The sequence below is a fragment of the Hesperophylax consimilis genome, unplaced genomic scaffold (genome assembly GCF_061612785.1).
Source record: "Hesperophylax consimilis isolate HC1 unplaced genomic scaffold, BYU_Hcon_1.0 scaffold_33, whole genome shotgun sequence".
NCBI classification, from domain to species: Eukaryota; Metazoa; Arthropoda; class Insecta; order Trichoptera; family Limnephilidae; genus Hesperophylax; species Hesperophylax consimilis.
The window spans coordinates 355,712-375,014 of NW_028301263.1; the positions used below are offsets into that span (position 1 = coordinate 355,712).

The 19,303-nt window shown below is 42.5% G+C and overlaps 2 protein-coding genes across 2 annotated transcripts; one reads left to right on the forward strand and one right to left on the reverse strand.

The window, feature by feature from the left end:
• The first annotated feature begins 4,136 nt into the window (after nucleotides 1–4,136).
• Nucleotides 4,137–5,572, forward strand: LOC149409200 (uncharacterized). The gene is made up of 2 exons (XM_089650036.1): nucleotides 4,137–4,201; nucleotides 4,997–5,572. Exons 1-2 carry the CDS (start codon nucleotides 4,139–4,141, stop codon nucleotides 5,570–5,572), a joined length of 639 nt encoding a protein of 212 aa, XP_089506162.1. The 5' UTR covers nucleotides 4,137–4,138.
• A 3,547-nt stretch (nucleotides 5,573–9,119) lies between these two features.
• LOC149409201 (uncharacterized) lies at nucleotides 9,120–10,555 on the reverse strand. The gene is made up of 2 exons (XM_089650037.1): nucleotides 10,491–10,555; nucleotides 9,120–9,695 (listed from the first exon to the last, which is right to left on the reverse strand). Exons 1-2 carry the CDS (start codon nucleotides 10,551–10,553, stop codon nucleotides 9,120–9,122), a joined length of 639 nt encoding a protein of 212 aa, XP_089506163.1. The 5' UTR covers nucleotides 10,554–10,555.
• Between the last annotated feature and the right edge of the window lie 8,748 nt (nucleotides 10,556–19,303).

Consider the following 19,303-nt stretch of genomic DNA (forward strand, 5'->3'; position numbering starts at 1 on the left):
TTTCAGGTTTGCTCCCCGTCCGCTGGATGGCCGTGGAATGCCTGACGGACGGGGTGTTCAGCCGCGCCAGCGACGTGTGGGCATGGGCCGTGCTGTGCTGGGAGGTGTGCGCACTCGGCATGCAACCCTACGCCGCGCTCTCCAACCACGCAGTCATGCGCTACGTTCAGGGCGGCGGAACGCTACCGCGCCCGCTCAACTGTCCCCAAGAACTGTGAGTGGTTTTATCTGTTTTAAACTGACTCACTAATTTATTTATTTTATTTATTATTGGATAATTTGTATAGCGCCGCTTTTGTGAGATATCACCTCAGGGGCGCTTTACAGTTGATGCAGGTATTACAGAAAATATAAATATTACAAAAATAGAGTGAAGTTAAGTTAAGTAAAATGAAGTAAAGGAACAGGTGACACGAAGATAGAAGATGGAGACTCTGCAGCAAGAATCCCAGGTGGTGAAGAAACTGGTCCAGCTGCTGCAGCGAAAGAGTCCACCGCGTCCACCAACAGTGCCAGCACGAGGTTCGTCATCCGTCCAGGTATGTGTCTGCTGCTAATAAAGCGCTGACACACTATCCTCTCACAGATACCAGACCTTGGCAGCACCGCTGTGACGTTCTACGAAGATAGAAGATGGAGACTCTGCAGCAAGAATCCTAAGTGGTGAAGGAACTGGACCAGCTGCTGCAGTAAGAGAGTCCACCGCGTCCAACAACAGCGTCCAGGTATGTATCTGCTGCTAATAAAGCGCTGACACCTCACATAGATAAGAGACCCTGGCAGCACCGCTGTGACGTTTGGCAAGTCCATCACTTATCTCCATGTAATCCTGTTCCTGGTAATTGTTGAAGTGGTGCATTCTGTCCGCAATAAAAAAAAAAGCGACGGTTGGGTAATAAATTGCCCTGGGCTTAGTAAAAAACTTGCCAGTGTCCAAGCTTGCCCAGTTTCCGAGAATTTTGTTGAAAACATCTGGAGTGTATTTACCGGTCGCCGTTCGTTTCGAAAGTCCGATATTTTTGAGCAAATTTCAGAATATTCACTTTAAAACACTGCACTCAAATCACATATTATAAAGTTCTAATAATTATTAAGTTTATTTTTATTTAAGTTCAAATGTTGATGGATTGATTTTAAAAATAATTTCAAAGGGATGTTGCCTCATTTCCCTTGAAAATACTAAAAAAACACAAAGCGGTTGGAGGAAGCGTTAGGACGCGTCCTGCTGCCACGAAGGGCGCTACACAGAATATCACTAACTAATTGACCATCACGCCATTTCTCCGCAGGGGTGGGCAGAGAGAATAGATGGCCACACAACTCTCTCTTGACACATTCCGTGCTTCATTCACATTATGCATCGTCTCATACATAATCTTCTGTTATTGTGACATAACCCAATTCAAGTATTTGATTTCCTCGGTCATGCCATGTCTTCCTCTGGTGTCCCCAATTTCTTCTACCATTCACTTCTGCATCATATAACCTTCTTTCTTCAGAAGCACATAACTAAAATATTATTGTTGAAATAGAAATAAATTTTTATCTGTTCCATAGTTTTCTCACACCTTTTTATAATCTTTTATAAGGTTCATATTACCGTACACACGTCGTGTAGCTTTTACAAGGCTGACGTAACTGTGGGACTTTACTATTAATTCTCAGCCCTGTGACATATAAAAAGCATTCCTGTTTAGAGAGAAGAATAATTATCCCTATGAACATGTGTAGACACTACACTTCAAGCCCAGAGGGAAGCGACTGGCCCAACCGGTCAGTTATCCATCGACTTTCGTGAAATCATTTTTTCATTTGATGCTCCTTACCCAAGGTACCCTCAAAAGGAAGCCCGGCAATTTAGTCAATGTCGAGTTAAGCCTAAGCAACCCTTCCTTAATATTAACCATTACACTTACATATATATTAGCCTTGTATTATTTCCAGATCTCCACTTTTGTAACTAGGTCTTACAAAGTTTTACTACATATATGCCTCAGAGATCTCATTTCTACACCATTTAGTTTACTTTCACCTTTCCTCTGCCAGTTCTATTCCTCACTGCCATACATCAAAGTTGGTATCAGCACTCCATTGTGGACTGCCAGCTAGTCTTCTTTGGACAAATTTTTATTAGCGCCAACTGCGTTCAGTCCTTCATTAACCTGTGGAATGCCAAGCTAAAATGCGTAGCGGCCGCCTTGCGCCAGCTACCACTATTTTCGTAATACATAATGTATTTTGCATAATTATGTATTTATAAATTTTACAATCTTACCAGATAGAAAATGTGTTAGGATAAAAACATATAAAACAACGAAGATATATTTTTGCATTTTGTTAAATTTTCGAGTAAAATAAAATAGTTTTACCTACCAATAAAACTTATATTATGTAGCCTGAACCGTCATTTAAAACCTTTATTGAGAGAAGCATTCTCAAATTCCCTTTCGCGTGGCACTTTCCCGCTCTTTTTCAGCACCTTGTGTTGGACAAGTGGTCACCAGATGCTACACAAAAGTAAAGCGTCCCCTATGCGACTTTTGTTTACGGCATTCTTTCTCATTAGCGTTTTAAATTCCGTCGCTGGCGTTGTCGTTGCGAAGTAGCTCCGAATTTATAACGATTTTTCCCGTATATAATTATTTTAAGTGTATAATTTTTTCAAGATAATACATTATATTATAACAGCGAGGCTGTTCGAAGTATTTTTTAAAACAGAAAAAAAATTTAACTGTTTAAAAACGGATAAAACACGTGGAGAACACGACGGAAAAGTTCGTCAGTTCGTCGGCCATTTTGTGTTTGTTTATTTACATTACATTGTGTTTTGTGTACCTTGTGTTTTGTGTTTTGGTTTCTTGTCCAATTTAACAATGAGTGGCTCCGAGATGTCATCATCCGATTCGGTAGAGATGACGGTAGAAGAAGTTAACAAGATCATTTTGCCAAAACAAAATGAGCCGAAACGAAAGTTGCCGAAATCGACCAAATCTACGAAAAAACATCGCATTGATAAACTCACGGCTCAAGTGGAGCACATTAGCTCGTTTATTCAGGACTTCATGGCGGCTAAAACATACGAAGATAGGAGAAACTTGGATTCCGACGAGGACGCATCATCGGAAGATCAAGAGATACACGTGGAGAGAAATTCACGATCTTCGCTAGGGATGGGATTAGTAAATCCTAATTATGAATTCAAGGAATTAAACCTATCGATGGCGGAAACCACGTGTAAGGAACCTACAGTTCCTAAGGCTGACGCAAACCGCGTAAAGAAAATCGAAGATGTACAACACTTCGGTTCGCCTGAATGGAACGAAGTAAGGTATGGGGAGGTCGTAAGAAAATACCTGGCCAACCCCATGTTCAACCAGTTGGAGGTTAATGGAGAGTTTCTGCATTTGAATAAGGCAGAGCAATACGCGGGGTCACTTGACAAATTTTGCGGGTCACTAAGCCATGCCCTGTTGCAGCAAAATGAGTGCCTCAAGAAATCTCTTCAGGAACTGGTAAACTGGAGTGCAGAGGAAGGCAAGGAATTGTCAGCAGGTTCCCTCTTCAAGAAAGTGGAGTCGCTATTTGCCCCGGATACGCAATATCAGACAGTGACCAAAGATGTCCTGCAGATGGTCTGTGGAAGGAGAGCAAATGCGATCCAGCATCGTAGGGACGCAATCCTTAACGAGATAAAGAGCCGCTACGTACGGGAGGCAGTCAAAAATATTCCTCCAGCAGCGGGTTATCTTTTTGAACCAACGAAGCTAGAATCCCAGATTCAGCGGATGGGAGGACTGGATAAATGCTTCCCACATTCAAGCTTCGACCCTCAGCCATCAACCAGCTCGCAGATGCCCAAGAAAGTGCCAGTGAGGAAGCCTTTTCGTGAGAGCAGGCCCTTTCGGGAAAGCAGGACGTTTCGGGACAACAAGCCCTTCCAAGACAACAAAGCCCCCCGCGGAGGGCGATCTAATCAAGATGCAAGAGGTGCGGACAGGAGGGGACCAGCCAAACCAAGAAGGAATTTTGGCAACAAGGATAGGCTATGACTATCCGGAGAAGGCGTTTCAGGGGGGGGCAATTGCAGCACTTTATAAGCAAATGGGAAGAATTAGAAGCACCACCAACACTGCTAACCATGTTGCGAGGGTACAAGCTACCCTTTCGGCAGAAACCCCCTCTAAGTATAGTGGCAGACACGGTAAGCTCAACTTATAAAACCCAAATCACAGACGAAATGACACGACAAATAGACAAAATGAAAAAGGAAAAGATATTGGAATCAGCTTCAATATCGCCTTCCTTTCTGTCACGGATGTTTCTCATACCGAAGCAAGACGGGTCATTTAGGCCGGTCTTCAACCTTCGTCGTTTGAAAAATTTCTTAGCTATTAGCAAATTCAGACTTATTAATGTTAATAAGGTTGCAACATTTATTCAACCAGGCGACTGGATGGTTAAAGTGGACCTTTCTCAAGCCTACTTTCATCTTCCAATTCATGAGAATCATCGCCGTTTTTTGAGACTGATTTTTAATGGAGAACTGCTTCAAATGACATGTTTGCCTTTTGGACTAGCCTCAGCTCCAAAGGTTTTTGCTTCATTTACCAATTGGATAGCGCAAAAATTAAGAGACAAAGGTCTCAGAATAATTGTTTACTTGGATGATTTTTTGATAGTACATCAAAATGAAAATATATTGAAAATGCATACATTCGAAACTATTTCAATGTTACAAACTCTTGGGTGGATAATACAATTCAGTAAATCCACTCTGTGTCCAGTTCAGAAAATTGAATATTTGGGAATTTCATGGAATTCAAGGGACGACTTAAAAGGCCTCCCGCAAACTAAAATAGCGAAAATAACAAATTTACTGAAACAATACATTAATCTAGGAAGGTGGTCACTTGAGCAGGCCCAGAGCCTCTTGGGTACCCTCCATTTTGCTAGTTTCGCCATTCATAGAGGCAGGCTTAACCTTCGCATGTTACAGTGTGCCAGTCGCAAGCTGCCTGCATTCAAACCGAGACGACTCCATCCCATTCCTCGAACAGCGATAGAGGAGCTGAGATGGTGGAGCAGGTCCCTGCAGACGTGGTCACCAATGCATCAAGCAGTGATTCGTCACACCCTCACGACCGACGCCTCGGACTGGGGATGGGGTGCGCAGCTAGACGACCTCAGATTGAGTGGAGCTTGGTCCCAAACACAGCAACCTCTCCACAGCAATGTCAAGGAAATGCTCGCCGTGCTGGCAGCACTTACTCCTCACGGGCCAGAGCTGTCAGACTCGGGTCTCCTGATCCAGTCAGACAACAAATCGGTGGTCGCGTACCTTCGCAACGAAGGCGGCACACGATCCAAGACATTGCTCGAAGCGACTCGTCAAGTCCTTCAGATGACAGACACGTATCGCATTTCACTGTCTGCCCACTACCTACCAGGAAGGTTCAACGAGGTGGCAGATCAACTCTCCAGAAAACGCGAACCTCCGGAGTGGCATCTTTTACCAGCAGCAACAAAATTGATTTTTGCAAAATGGGGGAGACCAACTATAATAATTGGATAATTTGTAGAGCGCCGTTTTTGTGAAATGATTTTTGTATTCGACAAAGAGGCAAGTTTTGTCAACGCTTGGACTCGAGAGTGGGATTTTCCTCTAGCTTGGGTGTTCCCCCCTCCATGCCTCATGCCGAGAGTTCTCGCACACCTCAACCGGGCCAAGGGCCTATACCTGATTGTAGCCCCGAGATGGAAGAAAGTATTCTGGAGACCAGACTTGAAAAGTCGAGCGACGAGCCCTCCTTTCACCATAATGAACCTGACAGAAGTGCTGATAGACACCAGAACCTTGAAACCCCCTCCACAAGTAGAGGATTTTATTTTGGAGGTGTGGAAGTGCCGGGGTGGAGTCAGTCATTAACAGATTGGTCGGACAAACAGAAAGAATTTTTAAAGTCAGGTTGGAGAGAATCCACACTTAAAACATATAAACCGGCATGGCTTAGGTGGCAAAAGTGGGCATTAAATCACGGGGTAAACCCGAATGTCCCTACAGGAAGTAACCTGGCAAGATTTTTAACAGATCTTAGTTTAGAAGACAATTTCTCTCCCAGCACAATTCGACTCCATAAATCGGTAGTAACAACTTTCAGTAGCCCGGAAGAAGGAAACCTAAGCTCACACCCTCTAGTCAGACAAGTTCTCAAAGCCGCAGCATTAAGGCATCCTAAACTGTCTAAGCCTCCTATCTGGGATCCCAGAATGGTGTTGACCTGGTTAGAAGCTAACCCACCCAAAAAGTTGAGTCTCTTTGAAGTCTCGAGAAGGGCAGCGACTTTACTTTTGTTAGCTTCGGGACGAAGAGTGCATGACCTGACCTTGTTACAGTGTTCGCCAGACAAACTATCCATAAATGAGGAAGGGGTCTCGTTATGGCCAGTTTTCGGATCCAAAACTGACTCTGCTACATACCAACAGTCAGGTTGGAGGTTGAGAAACGGAAATCAGCCAAATATAGACGCAGCATACTGGATTAAGAAACTGAAACGGAGGGAAACAAAGCAGAATTTAACAGAACTCTTCATCACTACATCGGGAGCAGTTAAGGCAGCTTCAAGAACAGTCATCGCCCGTTGGGTCAAAACAATTCTAGAAGAAGCTAAGATCGCAGCTGCCCCGGGAAGTGTACGGGCAGCAGTGGCGTCACTTAACTGGCTGGGTAATTTTAGATTGGATGACATCCTGGCTCGAGGGAACTGGAGGAGCCGGGACACCTTTGCCAAATTCTACAGAAGGGAAGTTAACACTCCCCTAGAGGTAAATAGGGCATTGTCTGTAGCCTCCCTATTCCACCCACTGTAACACGTGAGTAGGTATTCCAGTTTTTTGACGTATTATAATAGTATCACATTAGCGTTAGTGGTCACCAGTCGATAACAAACAGATCTCAATAAAGGTTTTAAATGACGGTTCAGGCTACATAATAAAATAGTTTTACCTACCAATAAAACTTATATTATGTACCTAACCTCATTTAAAACCTAGGCAATCACTGCCTGGTGAGAACTAATGAGAAAGAATGCCGTAAACAAAAGTCGCATAGGGGACGCTTTACTCTGTGTTTCCTCCCTCCTACAACATGGGACTCTTCAAGACCCATGTTCACTCCTTCCTCTCCAAAAAAGACCCTCCACACAGCATCCCCAAAGATGACATAGGCCCCGAGGGAAATTATTTTCTTCAGGGCCTCCTGTGTGGAGTAAATATAAAAAAAAAGAAAAAAAAAAAGCATCTGGTGACCACTTGACCAACACAAGGTGCTGAAAAAGAGCGGGAAAGTGCCACGCGAAAGGGAATTTGAGAATGCTTCTCTCAATAAAGGTTTTAAATGAGGTTAGGTACCTACATAATAAAATTGTACCTACCAATAAAACTTATATTATGTACCTAACCTCATTTAAAACCTTTATTGAGAGAAGCATTCTCAAATTCCCTTTCGCGTGGCACTTTCCCGCTCTTTTTCAGCACCTTGTGTTGGACAAGTGGTCACCAGATGCTACACAAAAGTAAAGCGTCCCCTATGCGACTTTTGTTTACGGCATTCTTTCTCATTAGTTCTCACCAGGCAGTGATTGCCTAGGTTTTAAATGAGGTTAGGTACATAATATAAGTTTTATTGGTAGGTAAAACTATTTTATTATGTAGCCTGAACCGTCATTTAAAACCTTTATTGAGATCTGTTTGTTATCGACTGGTGACCACTAACGCTAATGTGATACTATTATAATACGTCAAAAAACTGGAATACCTACTCACGTGTTACAGTGGGTGGAATAGGGAGGCTACAGACAATGCCCTATTTACCTCTAGGGGAGTGTTAACTTCCCTTCTGTAGAATTTGGCAAAGGTGTCCCGGCTCCTCCAGTTCCCTCGAGCCAGGATGTCATCCAATCTAAAATTACCCAGCCAGTTAAGTGACGCCACTGCTGCCCGTACACTTCCCGGGGCAGCTGCGATCTTAGCTTCTTCTAGAATTGTTTTGACCCAACGGGCGATGACTGTTCTTGAAGCTGCCTTAACTGCTCCCGATGTAGTGATGAAGAGTTCTGTTAAATTCTGCTTTGTTTCCCTCCGTTTCAGTTTCTTAATCCAGTATGCTGCGTCTATATTTGGCTGATTTCCGTTTCTCAACCTCCAACCTGACTGTTGGTATGTAGCAGAGTCAGTTTTGGATCCGAAAACTGGCCATAACGAGACCCCTTCCTCATTTATGGATAGTTTGTCTGGCGAACACTGTAACAAGGTCAGGTCATGCACTCTTCGTCCCGAAGCTAACAAAAGTAAAGTCGCTGCCCTTCTCGAGACTTCAAAGAGACTCAACTTTTTGGGTGGGTTAGCTTCTAACCAGGTCAACACCATTCTGGGATCCCAGATAGGAGGCTTAGACAGTTTAGGATGCCTTAATGCTGCGGCTTTGAGAACTTGTCTGACTAGAGGGTGTGAGCTTAGGTTTCCTTCTTCCGGGCTACTGAAAGTTGTTACTACCGATTTATGGAGTCGAATTGTGCTGGGAGAGAAATTGTCTTCTAAACTAAGATCTGTTAAAAATCTTGCCAGGTTACTTCCTGTAGGGACATTCGGGTTTACCCCGTGATTTAATGCCCACTTTTGCCACCTAAGCCATGCCGGTTTATATGTTTTAAGTGTGGATTCTCTCCAACCTGACTTTAAAAATTCTTTCTGTTTGTCCGACCAATCTGTTAATGACTGACTCCACCCCGGCACTTCCACACCTCCAAAATAAAATCCTCTACTTGTGGAGGGGGTTTCAAGGTTCTGGTGTCTATCAGCACTTCTGTCAGGTTCATTATGGTGAAAGGAGGGCTCGTCGCTCGACTTTTCAAGTCTGGTCTCCAGAATACTTTCTTCCATCTCGGGGCTACAATCAGGTATAGGCCCTTGGCCCGGTTGAGGTGTGCGAGAACTCTCGGCATGAGGCATGGAGGGGGGAACACCCAAGCTAGAGGAAAATCCCACTCTCGAGTCCAAGCGTTGACAAAACTTGCCTCTTTGTCGAATACAAAAATCATTTCACAAAAACGGCGCTCTACAAATTATCCAATTATTATAGTTGGTCTCCCCCATTTTGCAAAAATCAATTTTGTTGCTGCTGGTAAAAGATGCCACTCCGGAGGTTCGCGTTTTCTGGAGAGTTGATCTGCCACCTCGTTGAACCTTCCTGGTAGGTAGTGGGCAGACAGTGAAATGCGATACGTGTCTGTCATCTGAAGGACTTGACGAGTCGCTTCGAGCAATGTCTTGGATCGTGTGCCGCCTTCGTTGCGAAGGTACGCGACCACCGATTTGTTGTCTGACTGGATCAGGAGACCCGAGTCTGACAGCTCTGGCCCGTGAGGAGTAAGTGCTGCCAGCACGGCGAGCATTTCCTTGACATTGCTGTGGAGAGGTTGCTGTGTTTGGGACCAAGCTCCACTCAATCTGAGGTCGTCTAGCTGCGCACCCCATCCCCAGTCCGAGGCGTCGGTCGTGAGGGTGTGACGAATCACTGCTTGATGCATTGGTGACCACGTCTGCAGGGACCTGCTCCACCATCTCAGCTCCTCTATCGCTGTTCGAGGAATGGGATGGAGTCGTCTCGGTTTGAATGCAGGCAGCTTGCGACTGGCACACTGTAACATGCGAAGGTTAAGCCTGCCTCTATGAATGGCGAAACTAGCAAAATGGAGGGTACCCAAGAGGCTCTGGGCCTGCTCAAGTGACCACCTTCCTAGATTAATGTATTGTTTCAGTAAATTTGTTATTTTCGCTATTTTAGTTTGCGGGAGGCCTTTTAAGTCGTCCCTTGAATTCCATGAAATTCCCAAATATTCAATTTTCTGAACTGGACACATAGTGGATTTACTGAATTGTATTATCCACCCAAGAGTTTGTAACATTGAAATAGTTTCGAATGTATGCATTTTCAATATATTTTCATTTTGATGTACTATCAAAAAATCATCCAAGTAAACAATTATTCTGAGACCTTTGTCTCTTAATTTTTGCGCTATCCAATTGGTAAATGAAGCAAAAACCTTTGGAGCTGAGGCTAGTCCAAAAGGCAAACATGTCATTTGAAGCAGTTCTCCATTAAAAATCAGTCTCAAAAAACGGCGATGATTCTCATGAATTGGAAGATGAAAGTAGGCTTGAGAAAGGTCCACTTTAACCATCCAGTCGCCTAGATGAATAAATGTTGCAACCTTATTAACATTAATAAGTCTGAATTTGCTAATAGCTAAGAAATTTTTCAAACGACGAAGGTTGAAGACCGGCCTAAATGACCCGTCTTGCTTCGGTATGAGAAACATCCGTGACAGAAAGGAAGGCGATATTGAAGCTGATTCCAATATCTTTTCCTTTTTCATTTTGTCTATTTGTCGTGTCATTTCGTCTGTGATTTGGGTTTTATAAGTTGAGCTTACCGTGTCTGCCACTATACTTAGAGGGGGTTTCTGCCGAAAGGGTAGCTTGTACCCTCGCAACATGGTTAGCAGTGTTGGTGGTGCTTCTAATTCTTCCCATTTGCTTATAAAGTGCTGCAATTGCCCCCCCCTGAAACGCCTTCTCCGGATAGTCATAGCCTATCCTTGTTGCCAAAATTCCTTCTTGGTTTGGCTGGTCCCCTCCTGTCCGCACCTCTTGCATCTTGATTAGATCGCCCTCCGCGGGGGGCTTTGTTGTCTTGGAAGGGCTTGTTGTCCCGAAACGTCCTGCTTTTCCGAAAGGGCCTGCTCTCACGAAAAGGCTTCCTCACTGGCACTTTCTTGGGCATCTGCGAGCTGGTTGATGGCTGAGGGTCGAAACTTGAATGTGGGAAGCATTTATCCAGTCCTCCCATCCGCTGAATCTGGGATTCTAGCTTCGTTGGTTCAAAAAGATAACCCGCTGCTGGAGGAATATTTTTGACTGCCTCCCGTACGTAGCGGCTCTTTATCTCGTTAAGGATTATGTCCCTACGATGCTGGATCGCATTTGCTCTCCTTCCACAGACCATCTGCAGGACATCTTTGGTCACTGTCTGATATTGCGTATCCGGGGCAAATAGCGACTCCACTTTCTTGAAGAGGGAACCTGCTGACAATTCCTTGCCTTCCTCTGCACTCCAGTTTACCAGTTCCTGAAGAGATTTCTTGAGGCACTCATTTTGCTGCAACAGGGCATGGCTTAGTGACCCGCAAAATTTGTCAAGTGACCCCGCGTATTGCTCTGCCTTATTCAAATGCAGAAACTCTCCATTAACCTCCAACTGGTTGAACATGGGGTTGGCCAGGTATTTTCTTACGACCTCCCCATACCTTACTTCGTTCCATTCAGGCGAACCGAAGTGTTGTACATCTTCGATTTTCTTTACGCGGTTTGCGTCAGCCTTAGGAACTGTAGGTTCCTTACACGTGGTTTCCGCCATCGATAGGTTTAATTCCTTGAATTCATAATTAGGATTTACTAATCCCATCCCTAGCGAAGATCGTGAATTTCTCTCCACGTGTATCTCTTGATCTTCCGATGATGCGTCCTCGTCGGAATCCAAGTTTCTCCTATCTTCGTATGTTTTAGCCGTCATGAAGTCCTGAATAAACGAGCTAATGTGCTCCACTTGAGCCGTGAGTTTATCAATGCGATGTTTTTTATTTTTATTTTTCAAAAATAATTTTGTTCGTTCGGAAGTATTCCCGCAAAAACTGATAACGCCTTTCCTTGGAGTTTCCCTATCAGATATTGCATCTTCTGCGACGTATTCAAATTTTCATTTGAGTGAATGTTTAATTTAAAAGCTTCGTTTTTTATTTTTATGAAATGTATGAAATTCATCACCCAACGTATTAAATTGTGCATAATATGTAGCTATATTAACCGTTTGTTTAACAAAATCCTCCGAACTTCTCGTCTCCCTGTCCGCAATACTTTTCCCTTTCTCATATAATTCATTAACACGATTATGCATCAAATTAATCTTCGATTCTAGTAACTTGATTTTAATATCCTGAGTACTATCGCTAGTCGCCATGATTAATTGTATGTAGGAATTTAAACACAACAATAATTACAAATGCAACCTAGTACATACAAATTAACAAAGTATAAAGAGGAAATAATATTTATTTATAACTTTAAATATGTTAATTTTAAATACCCCGTTGGTAATCCGGCTCGAAAGAACCAAAAATGGTGTCGCGAAGCTGCGACTCCACTATATATTTAGAGGTGGTGCAGAGCTAAAGCCCTATGCCACACGCCCAAAGGACCAGTCCCAAACTACCCCGAATGATAGATTATGGGACGATTTATGCATCCGACAAACCTGATGGACAGTGCAATAATCAAAGGTATAAATCTGGGCTTCTGGAGCACAAGATAAGCCCAGATTGGAAAGCAGGAAAGATGGACTCACCCGTTGATGACTATCACACGTCTCCAGGAGTATTAGTTGATTTCACTTCACAAAATATATGTATAACCGCCCTGTCTGATATTAATTATCACTCCGAACTCTGATAAGCAACTGACACCACTGTCAGATTTTACATGTGTCGCAACAATATTTTTAATATGGTGACATTTTGGGATGGGTAAAAGGGTAGGTAGGACATTTGCAGGATTTGGTATTGACATTACACTTGTCCATTAAGCCTGTGGATGCATACCTAACAATCCCATATATATTGCGCGAACAGCAATCTATAACGCATTGAACCATTTCGCAATTCTAATATCACTATTCCTTTTCCTTGACCTCCTCCAATACTAACAATTACCCCCACCGGTGATTAAAGCAGAGCAAAGTGGAAGATGCCGACAGTTTGGAGATATTGGTAAGTCAATCAAACAATATCACAAATACCGCAATTACAGTCCAATCACGCCGCAACATTTGGTCCTATTCGAGCCGCATTATTTAAATTGCGAATTACATTTTGGTAATTCTAGAACCATTTGTTCCTATTTAATCGCAAATCGCATTCATTTTGTGTAAGAATTCAGTTAGCAATACTCGCCCGCTATTTGAAATTACATGCCTAGGTATAGGTACTCTTTGATATTTTGGGTAATTAAATTATTTATCGATGTTGTTGTAGAAAATTTATTCGGTGCAAATCGCAAAGATATTCCAGCGTAATATATTCGTCTATGTATTAATGCCAACCTAAGTACGTACGTAAACATCGCTTGAGTTTATGGCACAATATATTTAATTATTTGGAAAATAACTTCTCCACTATAATTCGTCAGTACAAATTGTCGCCCAGTATACTTGTATTTCTTGCGCATTATTTTATAAATAATTAAACTTTTAGTTTGCAAATAATTCTAAAAATGGAAGACAAACTAAAAAGACAATTAGTTTTACTAAGAGGTAGAAGAGATATTATTCTAAAAAGAGTTCAAAATTTAGTTTTGCTTGCAAATAATTTGTCAATTAATTTCGAAGCGTCACGCTCAGGTGAAGCATTTATGTCCGAATCTGAAAGTATTTTAGAAATTAAAAATAAATTTGAATTAATTATTGATCAAATTAACGAGAATACTCTTACGTCAGACCCGAATTCTGAACCAAATTATTCAAGCTGGGAACAGTTTTAAGAATTATACACACGTATTATTCGCGCACGAAATAATTTAAAACCAAATTTAGCTACAAAACCGCAAACATCTACATCTGCGTGTGCTGCTACGACTAATAATAATAATTTTATTAAGTTACCCGCTATAGAATTACCTACGTTTGATGGAGGGATGGAAAATTGGCACCTATTTTATGAAACATTCAAAACAAATGTTCATTTAAATTCACAACTATCTGATTCGCAACGCGTACAATATTTAATTGGAAAATTAACTGGAACCGCGAAAAATGTTACGTCAGGTTTAGTGCCAACTGGAGACACATATAAAATAATCTGGGATACGCTAGTCAATAAATATCAAGATAAGCGATCTCTTGCCACTTATTATCTGAATAACATATTTCATTCAAAAACCGTAGCTCACAACGCAAACAATCTGACAGTTTTTATAGAAAAATATTCAGCATCTATCGCCGCACTAAAACAATTGGGAATAGAAGACCTTTCGGATTTTATATTACTACAATGCGCTTTGCAGAAGTTAGAGTCGCAAACTGCACAAGCATTTGAGCTCTCAGTTCGAGAAATTGAGATTCCCACCTGCAAGCAATTGGTGTCGTTTGTGCAAGATCAGGTCAAAATTCTGCAACGAACTTCAACAACTCGTGGACCTAACACCGCCAACACACATTCAACCAGTTCCGGTGGAACTGGTCGCACAGCTCAACTCCGCACACATCATACTTACACGAGTACGCAATCAAAATGCCTTTATTGTCAAAATGAGAACCACACGCAACTGTACACTTGTACACAATTTTTAAAACTATCACCAAAGGAAAGGTTTTCCTTCGCAAAGGAAAAATCTTTATGTTTTAATTGCTTGAGCCCGCAACATTCATCTACAAAATGTAAATCAAAAGGCACTTGTCATAAGTGTCATGGCAAGCACCATACTTTTCTTCATTTTGATAAACCCAGTCAAGCAAACGCCTCCACATCCAATGGAGAAACTCAACCTAACGATGCAGAACCGCCGATATGTACTCTGTCAGCAACCACGCGACAAGGGGCAACCACTGAAGTTCTTGCTACCGCCAAAGTTCACACTGTTGATCGAAACGGTGAACAGAATACCGTCCGCTGTCTTCTAGACCCAGGCTCACAAAAACATTATATAACTTCACAATGTTGTGAAAAATTAGGCCTGGCAGTCAGTTCAGGAACGCGCTTCGCAGTCCAGGGTTTAGGTGGCAAAACGCAATCAATAAGAGGAAGTGTCACATTGACAATTCAATCTAGGATTGATCCCTACTTCAAATACTCCATAACCGCTCTAGTTTTAGAAAAAATTACCGCTCATTTACCTACTTGCAAGGTGGACTTGACGTCATATAAATTTATAAATGTTCCGCTGGCAGACGACACCTGGGCAATGCCAGGCCCAATCGATTTTCTAATTGGCGTCAGTCTGTTCTCTCAACTGTTGCTACCAAATAAGATAATCACCCCCGGTTTTCCAGTCGCGATTCAAACCACATTAGGTTATGTTTTTATGAGTGACGCCCCAGTAAATTCTCAACCAAACACCGCATTAACTTTCTGCGCTACGCACGAAATTGAGAACTTAATGCAAAAATTCTGGGAAATCGAAGATATTGGTTCGGAACCAGTTCACAGCCTCGAAAAAAAAGAAGCTGAAGACATTTTTAAAGGCACCACAACTCGCCTCGAGGACGGTTCTTATGAAGTGGCTTTGCCATTCAAAAGCAACCCTTGTGACTTAGGTGATTCATTGCAAGCTGCGCAAAATCGGTTTTATGCACTAGAAAGAAAATTTAATCATCTGCCAGAACTAAAACCGCTTTATGATGAAGTGATAAGAGAACATATTCATAAAGGTTATCTGTCCCAGGTGGAAGCCTTACCGTCAGAAAACGCATACTACATCCCGCATCACGCAGTTAGGCGTGAAGATAAAATGACAACAAAGGTGAGAGTGGTTCTGGACGCAAGCGCAAAGACAAAAACTGGTTTATCTTTGAACGATATTTTACACACGGGACCAAGCCTACAGAATGATTTATTTTGCATTCTTCTGAATTTACGCCTTTTTCCTATCGCAATATCCGCAGACGTTCGTCAAATGTATTTATGTATAAATGTTCGCAAAGAAGATCGTCGTTATCAACGAATTTTATATAGATTCGATCCGCAAAAGCCGCTTCAGGCTAACCAATACAATCGCGTAACATTCGGTCTTAAATGTAGTCCGTTCTTAGCCCTTCGAGCAATCAAACAATTAATGTTAGATGAAGGCGCTCGCTTCCCTCTTGCAAGGGATATTATTAATAAAGATGTTTATGTAGACGATATCGCTAGATCTGCTTTAAATGAGCAAGAAGCTATCCGCGCGGCTGAAGAGTTGATTGAGCTCTTCCAGTCAGGAGGTTTTCAACTCGCTAAGTGGGCATCCAATTCCAGCACAGTTTTAGAAAACGTTCCATTGGAACTTCGCCTGTCGCAAAGTGTAACTTTCGATAATGATGCATCGCTAAAAATCCTTGGGCTACGATGGCATCCTTCGGATGACATTTTCGCATTTGAAGTTACTCCAGACAATCGAACTTGTACGAAACGCAATATTTTATCATCTGTCGCTAGACTCTTTGACGTGATGGGTCTGGTAGCACCTATAATTGTACAATCCAAGCTTCTAATAAAGGAGCTGTGGATATTGAAAATCGATTGGGACGAAATCCCACCCGCAAGGATATTACAACAGTGGCAGCAGTTCAACGCGGAATTGCCGTCAATATCGTCGATTCGTATTCCACGTCATATAGGAGTCACGGAAGGATGCACGTTAATACTTGTTGGATTTGCGGATGCCAGCGAAAAAGCATATGGAGGAGTGGTATATGCTCATGTGACCACTCCTGATAACCGAATTAAGGTTCAATTAGTTTGCGCAAAATCAAAGGTAGCGCCGCTAAAAATCGTTTCCTTAGCACGCCTAGAATTATGCGCTGCATTATTGTTATCGCTCCTGTTAAAAAAGGTAATTGATAATTACTCCGCTAGGTTTACTATTCATTCAACATTTGCCTTTTCTGATTCGACTGTAACTTTAAGTTGGATTCATTCATCACCTCACCGCTGGCAAACCTTTGTTGCCAATCGTGTAGCAAAAATACACGAAAATTTAAACAGTAGTCATTTTTATCATGTCGCAGGTGCTGATAACCCTAGCGACTGCCTGTCAAGAGGTATGCTACCATCGCAATTGATAGCAAATGACATTTGGTGGAATGGTCCAAAATGGCTTTGCCAGCCGCATTTCGAGTGGCCTATTTCACCATTTAAGCACGCAAATTCAGAACAGTTACCGGAATTGAAACGCAATCAGTATGAACAGCCAACTACTTTTGGCTTGTGCTCTCGTGTAGCTGATCCACCCGAAATGAAACCTAAAACCGATAATCGCCTCAAGACAATCGTGTCACCTTTATTATGCACGTTGGCTTTTTGCATTCATTCGTGGTCGAAATTAATTCGAATTGTCATTTACGTGTTTCGCTTCATTAGGAAATTGCCGCGTAAATTTGAGTTAAGCCATATTGACATTGCAGAAATCGCTATTATAAAGGCAGTTCAGCAAGTACATTTTTCCGATGATATGAAGTCAGTGAACGACGGCAAGAAAGTACGGCAAGTTCTTGCTAAATTAAATCCATTTATTCAGGACGGTCTCCTAAGAGTAGGAGGCAGATTGAGATACGCCGAATTCGAATTTGATAGTCGTCATCCTATTTTATTACCCGCTCATGATCATATAGTTGATTTAATAGTAGATTATTACCACACTAAGAACTTGCATACGGGACCCACCTTACTTATGTCTCTGTTGAGGCAAAGGTTTTGGATACTTTCTTCGCGCAATTTGATTCGGAAACGCGTGCATCAGTGCAATACATGCTTTAAAGTCAATCCCAAACCGCAATTCCCAATAATGGGAGATTTATCCGCTTGCCGCGTCCGCGAAGCTAAGGCCTTTCTGCACACGGGGGTCGACTACGCTGGGCCGCTTCAAATAATCCCGCATAGACGTCGGGGTGTTAGAAGCCAAAAGGCATACATTTGCTTATTTATCTGTCTGGTGACCCGCGCGGTTCACATTGAACTCGCTTCAGACCTCTCGACCGAAGTCTTTCTCAACGCGTTCAAACGTTTTCTATCCCGTCGAGGGCCTGTAAATGTAATGTATTCTGATAATGGGACAAATTTCGTAGGAGCTAAATCGCATTTGAAGGCTTTATTCGAACTTTTAGAGTCACCGGACTACAAGAAAGAATTCTCAGAAAATTTGTTGGAAAACCGTATCGAGTGGAAGATGAATCCTCCACAAGCACCCCACTTCGGTGGGATCTGGGAGAGTAACATTAAGTGCATTAAATGTTACTTGAATAAAGTTGTGGGTATATCTCTTCTCACGTACGAAGAGATGCAAACGGTTCTTCATCAGATTGAAGCTATTCTAAATTCACGCCCATTATCAGTACTCAGCGTTACCGATGTTTCGGCTCCATTTCCTTTAACACCCGCGCATTTTGTAACGCTCACTCCATTACAATCTTTACCCGCTGCTGATTTGTCAGATGCGCCAGTAAATTTGCTGCAACGAAAACATCTTGTCGATCGTCTCGTCCAGACTTTCTGGAATCGATGGCGAATGGAGTATCTGAACACGCTGCAATCGCGTCAGAAATGGAATACAAATTCGAATCCAATAACGAAAGGCACCGTGGTAATAATTAAGAGTGACAATATCGCACCACTACAATGGCCTATTGGCGTAGTGGTAAACGTCCACCCCGGCGTAGATGGGGTGATCCGCGTTGCGGACGTTAAGACTAACTCCGGAACATATCGCAGGGCAGTCGTTAAACTCTGTCCCCTGCCTACACAATAACTTTAACGTTATCTTAGATTTAGTTAATTTAGAATTAAGTTCTACCGCGGGTTCAGTATTGTTTATTGAATCCTTTCATAACGTGTTTTTGTTTTTCATTTTTTTTCTTTGTTGTATTAGTTACTTTGACCATTGGTCAAGGCGGGGGGCATGCTCGGGCCAGTTATTGTTGCATAGTATTTGGTTCGAGTTGTTTCCCACCCGCGTTCCGCGCCTTTCACCTACATGAGTCAGTTGTTAAAGTATCGCGCCGCCCGCAAGTACAACCGCTTTCCGCATAACCTATCTTGAGTTATTAAAACCACCGCGCCGCGCTGTAAACGGCAAATGTCATACTGCAAAATATCGCGGTGAAATAGTGCATAAAAATAGCAATCTATAACGCATTGAACCATTTCGCAATTCTAATATCACTATTCCTTTTCCTTGACCTCCTCCAATACTAACAATTACCCCCACCGGTGATTAAAGCAGAGCAAAGTGGAAGGTGCCGACAGTTTGGAGATATTGGTAAGTCAATCAAACAATATCACAAATACCGCAATAACAGTCCAATCACGCCGCAACATTTGCACAACAACACAACACAACAACATGTTGCAGTGCGTACTTCTGGACGGGCAGTTCCTACCCGATATGAATAAACATTGGTCAACATTCTACAATTGGCACTACTGTTTCGAGCTATTGGTGCAGAGCG